Genomic DNA, 14,151 nt, shown 5'->3' on the forward strand with positions numbered 1-14,151 from the left:
ATGGAGAAGCATGACAATACATTTTCCAGTAGCTACCACAACGTAGACTGAAGAAATCCACTGCAAGTCTACGTTTGCCCCTAAGAACAAATCGTGAGGTCTTTCAACACAGAGCCTGTGTCTCATTAGTACCTCATAGTGCGTGCTGTATTTGATTACAACTACAAAAGGTATCTGATTAGAACTACATCCCCCATGGCAGGCCTCCCACTGGCCAGAGGCTTTGCCTGGTTGGCTTTTATGCTTAGGCCAAAGTTTAATATTAGAATTGATGGACTTGCTCTGCATACCCGATGTTTAGCTGTTTCTTGAAGGCCTTTGTTTATTTTGTTCGCCCTCAGCCAGATGAATTTCAGTCCAGTATTTTACGAGAAAGAAGACATCGGGATGACCTCTGCAATCCACATTCTCGTGATTACCAAAGGCAAGCGGCACAGTCGACCGGTGAGATCACGCCGAAGACCCCCAAACACAGGAGGAACATGTTTGACATCTGCGAGCTTCCTGATTTGTAACCCCTGACCCCTAGACCCTGACTAATCAGTCCAATGAACTAGAAACACACGACTGACTGCTATCAGATGGTATTTGGAATGTCAATGTGTGTCTTTAACTTTTAACCCAGAACCCCAATTTAACACACAAACATGTATGCACAAAATTAGTATGAAGTGAGTGAAAGATATCATCTTCAGCCAAGAGAAACGGCTGAAGCACGATCCTTTCTCTGAGTAAATTTTAAAATAAAATATAACAGGTTGTGTAATATATATTTTTGAATTAGATCACAGATGTGATTAGAGCACATTAATAACGTTTTTAGGGGCATTCCCGTTGTGTTTAAAACAACCAGATTCTTACCACTGTCTCCAGTCATTATTGCTAAGGAGACTCTTGTGAATGGAGGACAGATGTGAGAGTGGTGTCAATATTGACATTTGAGTCGCCGCAAAAAAGCAAATAAAATATTTTCCCGAACATGTTGACTATTCCTTGAAAGGGCCAAAGCGATCTGCAAGGAGAATATCATGCAGGAATTGCAATTTTATTTTTACACTGTGGTTGAAAATTATACGGCAGACAGAGTGTCAACAGATAAAGACCTAAAGAGGTCCAGTTACCCTGAAGTCAAATGCAGACATGCTTCAGCTAATATAGCACAACACCAAAAAGGCCATATAAAATTGGACTGGAATAATATTATGTACAGTATACTATTTATGTGTGTATGTTGTGGGCTCCCAAATTGTTTAAAATTCATTCATTTTTCACTGTAAAACAAACAAACAAACAAACAAACAAACAAAAATCAACAGTAAATTTCCGGCAGCTGGGGCGCCAAAACCCCCCCCAAACAAACACAAAAAACAGTGAAATAACAGAAATATATTCTTACTTACCTCTCATAAAAATACATTTTTTTCTATAATTAATATACAGTTTGCAGTTGTAATTTTGACAAGATTTTGCATTAATTTCAGGTTATAATGTTGAATAACTTGAATTAGAAACATTTTCACATTTTAAACCAATTGCATCACTTAGAAGTATAGTAGGTAAATGTTTACGGTTACGGAAATGTGCTGTTATTAGTTGTTTTTAATTGCATGATTTTATGAAAAGAGGTTCTATAATAATTATTTTTTGATGTAATAAAACAGTATATGACACAAAAAATAATGTGATTCATCTTTCAAAACATGTCAAACTAGATGTTGGGTTTAAAATTGCAACAGTTTATGGTAATTCATTTATATAGCATTTTTCCACCTTACGATGTTCTCAAACAGCTTTACATTTTGACTACCGTACTCAGTCACCTTCTGATGACGCAGCATCAGGAGTTCATTATCTTGCTCAAAGACATTTTGACATGTTCACAAATACTTAGTTGGCAGTGCTGATGTCCAAAAGCAGAGGCTTTCCTTTCCCTATATATCATTAGATGTCCTTTCAAAACACGTTAATATAATGTCAATGAATGTTACCATCTAGGACATTACAGTAATTGTAGTTATTTTCCAAAAAAAAAAAAACAAAAAAAAAACAAACAAAAACATTGGTCAATTAACAAAGAATTTATCATGAAAGTATTTTTTTTTACTATTTAACTCAATTGCTTCCAAAAACATATACTTTCTATTTTAAATACTACCAGTGCCCTAAAGATGTATTTATACATTTTTTGTTGTTGTTTTTTTTATGCTAGCGCATACATAAGGTTTTGATGCAGACTCTGAACTGAAGAGAATGGTTGAAGCAATGGTAGTTATTACAAAAACGGCCAGCTGGTGGCAGCAGAGTATAAGAGGGCAACCAGGGCAATGTTGCAACAGGCTGTTTTGCCTACAGTTTTAAACAGAAACTTAGCTATATTCTAATGTTAATAGCTGCAAAACGGGAATAGATAAAAAATATTCTTTTTTTCCTGATGAAAGAAGAGACGCTAAACTTTCTTTTGGTAGGTTCCATGTTTTTAGCAATAGAACACATTTTCTCTGGGCCTTGCAAAATCTGTCAAAATCCAGTAAAACAGCCAGGAGCGAAGGGGGTCGCTTCAGTGAAAATAGCTGTGAATGAATGAGTTAATTTCTCTGCAATTTTAAATGCCTTTTTTTCCCCAGAGTTTTAAAAGTTGTATTTTACAGTTTATTCCCCTAAATAACAGACAAATATTTGTGAAATTAAGATTCATTCGTGAACATATTGTACAATAAATATATGTATTTTCTGAAGTGCTTTTTGGGTAAAATAACAGAAATATTGTGTGTTTTGGTTCACAGTTACAGTGGTTCTATGTTATTATACATTCTGTGTATAAGATCACGGTTTATTTTTGAAAATTAAATTATATAAAAAAAAATATCGGGAAACATCTGTAGAATAAAATAAAATGAACATCAAAATTCTGTTATTTTAGGTTGGGGTTTTTTTCTTTTTTTCCCTACAGTTTAGTATTGAGAGAGAAGCAGCAAAGAGACAAAAATATTCCCCAGCCCCTGACTTATCCATACACAGGTATGATATCAGTGATGCACTGGCAAAAATGAAGCTGTGAAGCTGTGTTGCTCAGTGTCTCAGGAAACAACATTAAGATTCACTGTCAGGTGAGTACAGCACAGCTCGTAGCTCTCTGTGTTAAATACTTGAGTGTCTCCGGTGTGCTCGTCTGACCTTTACTGGAGATGTAGTGCTTGCTTGGTGTAGTGAAGCCCCTGCTGCCTTGACTGTTTACTGCCGCCACTCTGAACTGATACCAACGCTGAGATCTCAGATCTGACAGTAGCGCGTCCTCAGAAAGGGTCTAAAAATACAAACACATCAAGTATATGAACAATGACATGCAAGGTTCCGCGTCATGGCTTTCTATGCATGGTCCTCTCTCTGTAACATTTACATTTAACACCGCTTTCAGTGCAATTGTTAGTTCACGGATTGTGATCTGCACACATCGCGAAAAAATGTATTTATTGTTAGTCATCTGCTCAAAACCATTTGGAATCTTACGTTGTCAACACATGATTCATCAAACCAAAGTGACGTCTGTCATCACTTGTTTCCAATACAAAGAAAATGGGGGAGGTGTGTGGTGTCACCATGGGGAGCACAGCCTTCAGTTGCTCAGCTCCCCATGATGATATGTTGTGAATAAACAAAGTTAATAAACTACTGACCCATCCATATATTTTGGTAAGTGGGCAGTTGAGCTAAAGCCTAACCCAGCTGCTTTTGGAGGTGGGATGCAATCACCAATCATTGTGCAGCGGTATCTAAACTCTGGTCTAGGGACGATTTGTGAAGTTTGACACAGCCCGAAAAGCTATTTTAAAATAGGATGGGAGTGGGCAGTATTAAAAATGTAGGTCTCAAAAACTGGACAACTGGAGATTTGTGGGACGCCAATGTGATTTACTACCAAATTAACTGGTCTAAATAAAGCTTATACACAAAGATGCAAGGAAACTATTTACAGCTAAAATAGCAATAACATTTCTCTTCAGAGCGATGAATAACTTTAATGCCATTAAACACATCAACATGATTTCCTTCACATTCTGCTCTGTGTCAAGGTCCGATTTGTGAACATGTAACATTAATGATGCTCAAAATGGTCTTCTTTACGGGAGAATGTTGTCATTAAGCTTATCACCTTTACCTGGAAGCTGTGACATGTACATTAAATTCCCCTTCATGGCAGGTCCTGGGTTCTCTGTCCTGAAATTTCACTGATTTCTTTTCTCTTGGGTGCAGTAAATTGTCCTAAATCTTGTCTATTCAGGGTGTAATTCTAGTCTTGACCACTAGAAGCTAGTACACAACTTACTCTGAAATAGTGTAAATTTGAAAGAAGAAGCAGAAGAAGAAGAAGAATGAAGAAAAACATCAAAAACCCGGAAGTCGTCCACACAACCTAGTTTTTATTGAAAACTATGCAATGTTGTCCTCTATAGTCCTGCTTTTTAACGCTACAGAAATCAACGACAGTAAGTTCATTTAATACGTACATCTTTGGCCATGATTATTTATGGCTGTATAATGAGAAATGATAAGTATGTTAGTTTGGAAAAAACAGGATTGTTTATAGTACTGGAAATGCAGAAGGATTGGTACACTGGGACTGTTCAATATTTTTGTTATTCTTGATTGATGTGGAGAAAAATTTCAAAGTTAAAGTGAGATGATGACAGGAAATAGTGATGTTTATTTAAAAAAAACAAAAAAAAAACGGAATTGTCAACTTTATGGGTCAAATTGTTGCAGATTCACGTTGTGTACACTAGTTGGCCTAGTGACACTAAAGCACACACACAGACACGAGCCGTCATCTATTTAAGTCCATAATGAATGTTCAGTCATTCAGAGTCTGTCGGTGGAACGGCTGTGGCTACCAGTGGTTCCTTTTTAAGCTCTGCTTATTTACCTAACCTCACACAGCCACACACACACGCGGATACACAGTACAAACATACTCACCCATACATTCACACGAACAGTTTACCCTGGCAAAGAGTCAGACGCGCTGAGGAAAAGGTTTAGACAGTGAGGCAGTAGAATTATGAGGTGGAAACTGTCTATCATCTCCAGAGCGAAATATGAGGTAAAGATATGTTGCACAACAGTTTGAGGTTGTTAAACTGTTAAAAGGCAAAAATCTTTTTTCCATTATCAAATCCTCAAAGGTTGGCCTGGGATGAGAGAAAAAAAATAAATAAAAAACACGAGTCTGGCGGTTATTTACCATGGCAACAGTGATCCATGGGGACGCACTATCTTCACTGGGGTGAATGCCCGTGTTCCAGCGTGACTGGAGCACGTAAACAACCGGCTCTACGCTGACATTGAACTTCGACACCCACATCACTTTTACCCGTCCGAGTGGATCTTCCACAAAGCTCATATCTCTGCGGGGTTTCAGCGGAACGCCTGCATGAGAAAGAGAACACTTTGACTAGAAAAGTGACATCGCCAGTTTCTACTAAGGCTTAAACATTTGTTGGCATACCATATATTTTTAAATGACATTGCATTTGATACAGGAAAAAAAAGATATAAAAATAAATAATACATTAAAATTAGTGTCATCAAGCGATTAAATTTTTTTTTAATTAATTGCACAATTTTCCATAATTAATTGCGATTAATCACGTATTTCTATTTCTGCTTGTATTTTTTTTGTACAAAGCATGTAACAAATGATTAAAGCTGGTAACAGATCTAAAATCTTGGAATAAATGTAAAATAATCAAATAAAATGTATATTTAGAATCAAGAACTGTTCTACTAGCTTTCTTTGATCCTTGAATTCTTCATCTATTAAATACAACCCCTCGCAAAAAGTATGGAATCACCAGTCTTGGACGAGCACTCACTCAGACGTTTTGTTCTGTAGATTAAACTCAGAAAAAAAGCATGAAACAGTCGTAAGGTCATTCCAAAGTGCAACATCTTGGCTTTCAGAAACACTAAAAGAAATGAAAAAAAAACATTGTGCTGGTCAGTAAATGTTACTTTTATAGAGCAAGTGCAGGGAAATAAATATGGAATTACTCCATTCTGAGGAAAGAAATATGGAATCATGAAAAACAGACAAAGAAAAAACAATCAAAACACATCACTAGTATTTATTTGCACCACCTCTGGCTTTTATGACAGCTTGCAGTCTCTGAGGCATGGACTTGATGAGTGACAAACCGTAGTCTCCAACTCGGGGTGGGACGAAACGGGTAAACCACAATTCGATACTGTGACGATATTTGACTCACGATATCGATAATATCACAATACACGATGTCTACGATTTTTGATATATTGTCAAAGAAAATTAGCAATATATCACGATATGTGACAGAAAAAGCCAAACAAATGCCCATGAAAAGGAAAATGTCTAATTATGCATGCACAATTATTTAATGCCAAAACATGTACAATGTACAAAGTTCTGCATTGTGCTTCACTGCCTCTTAGCCTTTTAACTGTAAACATTGTAAAGTGAGACAAATTAAAGTGCATAAACATTTATAACATAACACTGCACAGCTGGACACGATACATCAATATCTACTGTCAGTGTATCGATAATTTATTGCAACAGAGAGCGCAACAATATATTGCGATATCGATTTTTTTCCCCACCCCTAGTGCCAACTCTCTTTGATTGCAGTTGCCAGATCATCTTTGCAGGTGCCTTGCTGTGGACCTTTTTTTTTTTTTTTTCAATTTCCACCACAGGTTTTCAATTGGGTTGAGATCTGGGCTATTTTGCAGGCCATGACATTGACTGGATGCGTCTTTCTCCAAGGAATGCTTTCACAGTTTTTGCTCTGTGGCATGATGCATTGTCATCTTGGAAAATGATTTCATCACCCCCAAACATTTTTTCAATTGAAGGGATAAGAAAGCTGTCCAAAGTGTCAATGTAAACTTGTGCATTTATTGAAGATTTAAGCACAGGCATCTGCCTGACATGCCTTTGCTGGACGTGCAGCCCCATATCATCAAGGACTGTGGTAATTTTGATGTTTTGACTGGAACGGCACCAAACAAAAGTTCCAGTGCGTCACCTTGTCCAATGCAGATTCGTGACTCATCACTGAAGATAACCTTCTTCCAGTCATCCACAGTCCATGATTGCCTCTCCTTAGCCCATTGCAGTCTTGTTCTTTTTTGTTTAAACATCAATGATGTTTTCCGTTAAGCTTTCCTGTATGTAAATCCAATTTCCTTGAAGCGATTTTGCAGAGTTCTGTCACATACATTGACTCCAGCTTCCTCCCATTTCTTCTTCATTTGTCTTGTTGTGCATTTTCTGTTTTCAAGACATATGGCCTTTAGTTGTTTGTCTTGACGCTTAGATGTCTTTCTTAGTCTATCAGTACGCTTGACTTTAACAACCTTTCCATGCTGTTTGTACTTGGTCCAGATCTTCGATACAGCAGACTGTGAAGAGCCCACATCTTGGCAACCATACGTGTAGAGTTACCTTCTTCAAGAAGTTTGATAATCCTTTCTTTGGTCTCAAGAGACATCTCCCTTGTTGGGGCCATGATTCTTGCCAATCCACTTGGTCCAGCAGCCCTCCATAACTGCACTGATAACTGCACTGCACTGCACTGTTTTTAACTGCTGACTAACGAGCAGATGTAATTTGAGGCGGGTGCCCAATTAAGGAAAGTAAATTGACTGGGTGTGTCCTTATTTTCTGCTCAAAATGGAGTGATTCCATATTTTTTTTTCCTCAGAATGGAGTGATTTCATATTTATTTCCCTGCACTTGCTTGATAAAAGTTACTGACCAGCACTATGTTTTTTCTTCAATTCTTTTAGTGTTTCTGAAAGCCAAGATGTTGCACTTTGGAATGGCCTTACGACTGTTTCATGCTTTTATTTGAGTTTAATCTACAGAATAAAACGTCTGAGTGAGTGCTCGTCAAAGGTGATTCCATACTTTTTGCTAGGGGTTGTACAACAAAATGATTCAAATGAACTCAGCTTTAGAGGCCATATTTTTTCTCATAGAAACAATTCTCTTCTCACTTCCGGGTTTCTGTGTCCACAAGCAGCACACTTCAGAAAAGATGTACAACTATTATGCTATTTGGCATTGTGAAGTGCGCAAATTACTTGAGATTTCACCAATATGCAAGTAAAATTATCAAAAGTCTGTTTGTCCATCTTTGTGCCAGTGGCTAAGCTTGGCTGCAGGTCATAGGCCGTAACAGGAAGTAAATAGTAGTGACATAACTGAATTAATTTTTTTATATGCCTCAAAAATTTTCAATTAATCTCCAGATTTAACGCTTTAACTTTGACAGCCCTAATTGAAATATTAAAAGCATTACAATAAATGTTGTAAACAGGCTTTTCTGATTTATATTGCGTTTGTGGAAGAGTTTTTTTCCCATCTCGGGCGGTGGCCATTTTGCCTTATTCTGCCACTTGCTGTCAACTGACATCACAGTGCATAAGGGCTCAGCTTGCGAACATCACATGACCGAACCCAGAAACAGGTGAGCCATGATTGATCGTTACCTGAGGCCTGAGCAACTGTGATGTCATTTTCAGTCGACTGCAAGTGGCAACATGGCCGCTGTTGAGATGGATGATAACGGTTTAGATTTGTTGTTTATACTTGTGGGGGAGCATAGAATATAATATTGTAAATATTTTGTGTTAATTGGCAGGGGTCACCTTTGTAAAGATTGGCTGGTGTTTGACATGTGTATCCGCATCCATTGAAGCAACACTTCCTGGGGGAAGGACAATGCCGGTCTAGCGAGCAGCTTTCCACACAGGCGGCCGCAAAACCGGTCGCACGTTGAGGTGGAGGGCAGTCACCCTGTCTGGATGACCTCAGAGATGTCAGAAACTCGCGACTGGTCACACACTCTGTCTGCTTCTGTTGAAAGACAGACAGGTTTTTACTACAAAAATAATACAAAAATAATCTAACTCAGGTACACACAAAACACAAAGATGAGTTCACATTGGCCCACATGAGGTACCCTCTTACCTCACAGGACTTCAGAGAAAGCATCTTCTTAGTTTCCCAAAGTTCTTTGCATGGCTGAAGGCACTTGATGTGAACAAAACAAAAACAAAAAGAAAACAAATTAGAATGTTCAAACGCGTGGAATTTTCATGAACCTTGAATGAAGCTATAGCATTGTGTGAGAAAGGAAATTAAAAACTACAAGTGCTGTAAATGTGCTCTGCACAGTTGAGAAGGAGAACATAATAAAATACAAACTTATGAACAAGAAGCAAGAGAAGAGAAGATAAAAGAGATCGTATTTTTCTAACGCTCCTACAACACACAAAAGGTTGACAGAGCTAGTGAATGATGGCTCTTTGCAAATCACAACCAGGGAGCATATAAAAACTGAGGTTTCGGCCCCCACCTCCACCACCCCTCCTCCGTTCTTCTGTCTGTCCGTCCGTCTCCCTCAGCTACCCGGTGTTTGTGGCTTTAATTATTTCTTCCATGTCATTGATTTAAGGAGAACAAACAAAACAAAATGCCATAAAAAGTCCAATTTAAACAACTGAACAGTCACTTCTTCATGTAAATGGTTTTTTCAACAACTTCAGCTGTTTTAAATTAGGTTATTTTTCGAGTGACAACAGCACACCATTAGGGTTCATCATTATTACACAAGCAGATTACTAAATCCTGAAATTTAGCTTCAAGTAGCATCAACAAAGTTAGTGGAGAGCATATGCGCTTGCATTCATAACTAGTGGGATATAAGTATGGGTCTCAGCATGAAGCCCGATAGCTGCTTAACAATCGGTTCATTTGATTTAACTCATGAGAGAAATATTTGCTTTCACTGAAAGCATAAAAATATTTCTTTGTGACTTTGAAAAGAGTGGGTTGATGTCATCCAAAGTTTATAGTTACAATAGCTGATAAATATGAGAATATAATAAAAAGTTAAATGGGTGTCAATTTCTCTCCTTGTGCCCACTTTTTTTTAAAACACATCATCTGTTTCTTACATTCAAAATAAAGAATCAGCAGAACTATCAGAAATGTGTCTCATTTGAACATTTACTGCTATTTATTCTGATCTGGTCCAGCTATTTCGGCGCAATGATGCACAATTAAGGAAATAAAACTGAGCAATATGATATTGTACTGTGCATGCAAACAACTAAACACTACAACGAACCTCTAAATGACTCTATATATATATATATATATATATATATATATATATATATATTTTTTTTTTTTTGTGAACAGGTTAAAAAATATATCAGAATAATAATCTATTTCTGACCATGTGCTTCAAAAATGTTTGTGTTACGTTAGGGTGGGATGAGGTGGTGGTTGTGGACCCAAGTGCAAGGAGGCAGGTTGAGGAGGCGAAGTCCAAACAATCTTTAAGAATTCCAAAACAAGGAAACAAACAAAGTACTGGCTAGGAAATAAAACAACGAAGCCCAAAAAATCAAGACGAAAAGAAAGAAAGCTACGGCATGATAGGAAAAAAACAACAATGGATCTACACAAACAGAGGGAGAACAAGAGACACACACACACACACTAACGACAAAACGAGACACACCTGGACACAAACGGCTGAGGGCACTCATTGGTTGACACACTAGGAAGGGCAGGGTTACACTTAACGAGTTCAAGGAAGACACTCAAGGAAAAAACAGAACACAACAGATGACGACAGAAACTTAAAGAAACATGACGACAAAATCAAACAAAACTTAAACTAAACCTGAACCGTGACAGAAGTAAAATAAAAAACTAATCAAAACCCAATCCAAATTATGACAGTTTCGATACACTAATGGGAATCTTCTGCTTTATCAGGGGCTAGGAATAAAGAGAAATTCCTACAGAGTAGACACAATTCAAATGATTCTTTCTTTATTTTTACTTGTAAAGGTCAGTTGTTCCAATACTTTGTTAATTGCATTCACTTATGTGATGGTTGTTTGTCTCTGTGTGCCCTGCAATTGGCTGGCAACCAGTTCTGGGTGTACCCCCCCTAGCACCCCCACAACCCTTGTGAGGACTAAGCGGTTTAGGAAATGGATGGATGGATGGATGGATGGATGGATGGATGGATGCACTTCTTTGCTAAATGATTAAAACACTCCAGTAGGGCTGCAGCTATCGAGCTTTTTGGTATTTGGATGACCTACAGATAATTCTATCAAATAATCGAGTTTTTAGAAAAAAATAAAAAACATATAAGGCTGTCAGGCTGTCAGCATCAAAGTGTGCAGAATAATGTTTCCTGTCTTTGAAATGGCATCCAACGGAGCTTGCCTGCCAATATGGGGCACTCGATTAGCGGCTACTTGCTAGCCGCTAACAAAGGGAACAAACATCGCCTTCTACAATGTCAGTGTAATTAATTAAGTTGTGTTTTTTTTGTCCTTAATTAGCGATTGAACATATTTCAGGAAGATGTGCTGCTGTTGGTTGCAACTGATTATAACGGAAAAAAAAATATTGTGATCAATTTAAACTGAATGATGTCTTCAATGATGTCTAATGGGTGTCTTCATGTGACTGCATAGCATACTTCACTTGGTACAACCTAAAACAGTGTTTGTCAAACCTACCAAAAAACAAACAAACAAACGGTTAAATTTGACCAATTTAGCTGGTAGTTAGGTGTCCGACAGATGCTTTAGTTAAACAAACCTGTTCAAAGTGGCAGACTTTGAACAGAGTGCAGGCATGTTTTGATTTTTTTTATTCAGCCCCTTTTGTCCTTCAACCCCCACTATTCATTCCTTGTGCCTTCTTTGTTCTTTTTATTTCCTGTCTTCACCCAATCTCTCAATTATTTTTCTCTCTTCCTCTCTTGCTTTCATCATCTAATTCCCATAATCTCTCTACTTCTATTACAGTCTAATGCTTAACCTCCTTCTCTCTCCTTTGAGACCAAAACCTCAAAACCCACAGAGGTTTTTGATTGGCTCCTAACTAGTTTAGGAGTTGGATTTGGATTAAATGGCTTGCAATATTAAAACAATTGTTTTTTAAAGCTTTAGAGTCGAGTCATCTGGATCGTAACTAATCTGGAATTTTCAAAATGAAATGCTGCATAAGTATGTGTTTCAATTAAAAAAAAAAAAAACAGCACACATCTGTAGCTTCAGGACAAAGGCTTAGTTTCCTAAACCTGGCGTACAGTACTTGAGATGCTGAAACCTTCAGCACAATGCTGAGTATGTTCACAAGAATATGAACAAAAGCTGCACAACTTGAAGGTGTATTCAAGGATTTTCTCAAAAAGTAGAAGCCAAATGTCCGTTTGTCACGTTTGCAGCCGGCCTCTCTTCATAGACGATGTCCTCTTGATCATTTTCAAAGTATGCTCAACATGAAAAAGCTGTCCTGCCATTGTTTCAGACAAAGCCAATAGGATATCTTGGCTTGGCATGCAGAGAACATGTCACACGCCAGTGAATGTTGTACACGAGCAAGGAACAAGATGCTGCATCCAAAGTCCTATATTAGCGTTGGAATTAATGGTATCGGCATGTTACTTGTTAATACTTGCCAATGCCGATACCACTGTGTTTATACAGTATCGGGGCCTCTCCCGATACTGGTATCGCTATTGGAAAAACACTAACTGGTGCCTTGCAGACAGTTTACTTAATAATAATTTAAAAAAAAAAAAAGTGTACATGTAGGTGTCCCACAAACTCAAGTCTGTTCTAAAAATAGCTCACCAGTGATTGGACACTGTGTCTTGCTAAGAAAAATTAAAACAGAGGAAGACTATCAAGTATCAACATTTATTTATTTATCCATCCATCCATCCATTTGCTTGACCGTTTATTCCTGACAAGGGTTGCGGGGGGTGCTGGAGCCTATCTCAGCTGGCTTTTGGGCAGTAGGCGGGTTACACCCTGGACTGGTTGCCAGCCAATCGCAGGGCACACAGAGACGAACAACCATCCCCACTCACAGGCACACCTAGGGACAATTCGGAGCTCTCAATTAACCTGCCATGCATGTCTTTGGAATGTGAGAGGAGACCAGAGTAAAACATGTCCCAAGCTGGAATCGAACCCTGATATGCCAGGTGCCAGTCCATTGCTTTAACCACTCAACTATCATGGATATTTTATTTATTTATTTATTTATGTATTTATTTATTTATTTATTTATTTATTCAAACTTAAAATGGTACATGTTTATTAAAACTCATTCACTGCCTTTGACAAGTATACTTGTCAATTGTATTTTTTAGAGCGGTGCTAAATGGGGGCGAATCTGAGCATGCTCCACTGTAAATATCAAACTTGGAAACAACTTTACTGATGCCCAACCACCGGTAGATGACATCATTGCCCCATTTTATAGGAAATAAACACAGTTTCAGAGTCCATGGGAGAAATGGCTGTATTTTGGCAAACCTACATTTTTCTGCTGTCAATTATAAAAGAACGGGACGGGACAAAAAGTAGTCTATTCTGTTATTTGGTAGATTCGGTTTATATATAATTATTGAATGTAATATCACGTGAGTATTGGAAATGTAAAAATTTTCTATAATGACTGGCAGTGAATGAGTTAACGTACCAATTTTCCTATATTTTGTTTAAAAACTATATAGAATGTAAATAAACTTAAAAAAAACTTTTTATTTCCCCAGATATCTCAAATAACCACATTTTAGAGCTGTAATTTTAATACTTTGATATTTTTACTCATATTGGCCCATGCCTATGTGTAAAGTTTGCGTCTATGAAAGTGCACGGGCATTTAGACCACGCATTTTTGCCATTCAGCATAATAAACATATCATTTAGATATACATATGGCTGTTATAATACAAATGCATGTAAAGCAATGCAAAATGTCGGGATATGTATCGCCTTGAAGACTCACAGCTTTTGCTCAACTTAAATGCCATACATAGCTTATGCAAAAAAAATGTCGATACGTATCGTATTGTGACCCCTGTATCATGATACGCATTGTATCGTGAGGTTGTTGGCAATGCCCAGCCTTCGTATACAGTGGAAAGAGGAGAGGTCAAAGGTTAATAATAGGGATGTAACGATATCCAAACATCACAATACGATATTATCACGATATGAAGGTCACGATACGATAATTATCACGATATATGGGGGTGGCGATATTTAAAAAAGATCACA

At 37.6% G+C, this 14,151-nt stretch overlaps 1 protein-coding gene across 4 annotated transcripts in view; it reads right to left on the reverse strand.

Annotated features, from left to right (window-relative positions):
* Window positions 1-14,151, reverse strand: part of anos1b (anosmin 1b) — a 109,002-nt gene that overhangs the window by 68,363 nt on the left and 26,488 nt on the right. For 3 of the 4 annotated variants that reach the window (XM_077533303.1, XM_077533305.1, XM_077533306.1), the window contains exons 3-6: window positions 9,011-9,073; window positions 8,689-8,896; window positions 5,240-5,424; window positions 3,175-3,304 (exon numbers count right to left, since the gene is read on the reverse strand). In XM_077533303.1, the coding sequence (XP_077389429.1) occupies window positions 3,175-3,304; window positions 5,240-5,424; window positions 8,689-8,896; window positions 9,011-9,073 (586 nt within the window). Of the gene's footprint in view, window positions 1-3,174; window positions 3,305-5,239; window positions 5,425-8,688; window positions 8,897-9,010; window positions 9,074-10,283; window positions 10,462-14,151 lie in introns of those variants that run through there. The other variant, XM_077533304.1, reaches the window with a different exon arrangement.

This window comes from Festucalex cinctus, chromosome 10 (assembly GCF_051991245.1).
Source record: "Festucalex cinctus isolate MCC-2025b chromosome 10, RoL_Fcin_1.0, whole genome shotgun sequence".
In the NCBI taxonomy this organism is placed as follows: domain Eukaryota; kingdom Metazoa; phylum Chordata; class Actinopteri; order Syngnathiformes; family Syngnathidae; genus Festucalex; species Festucalex cinctus.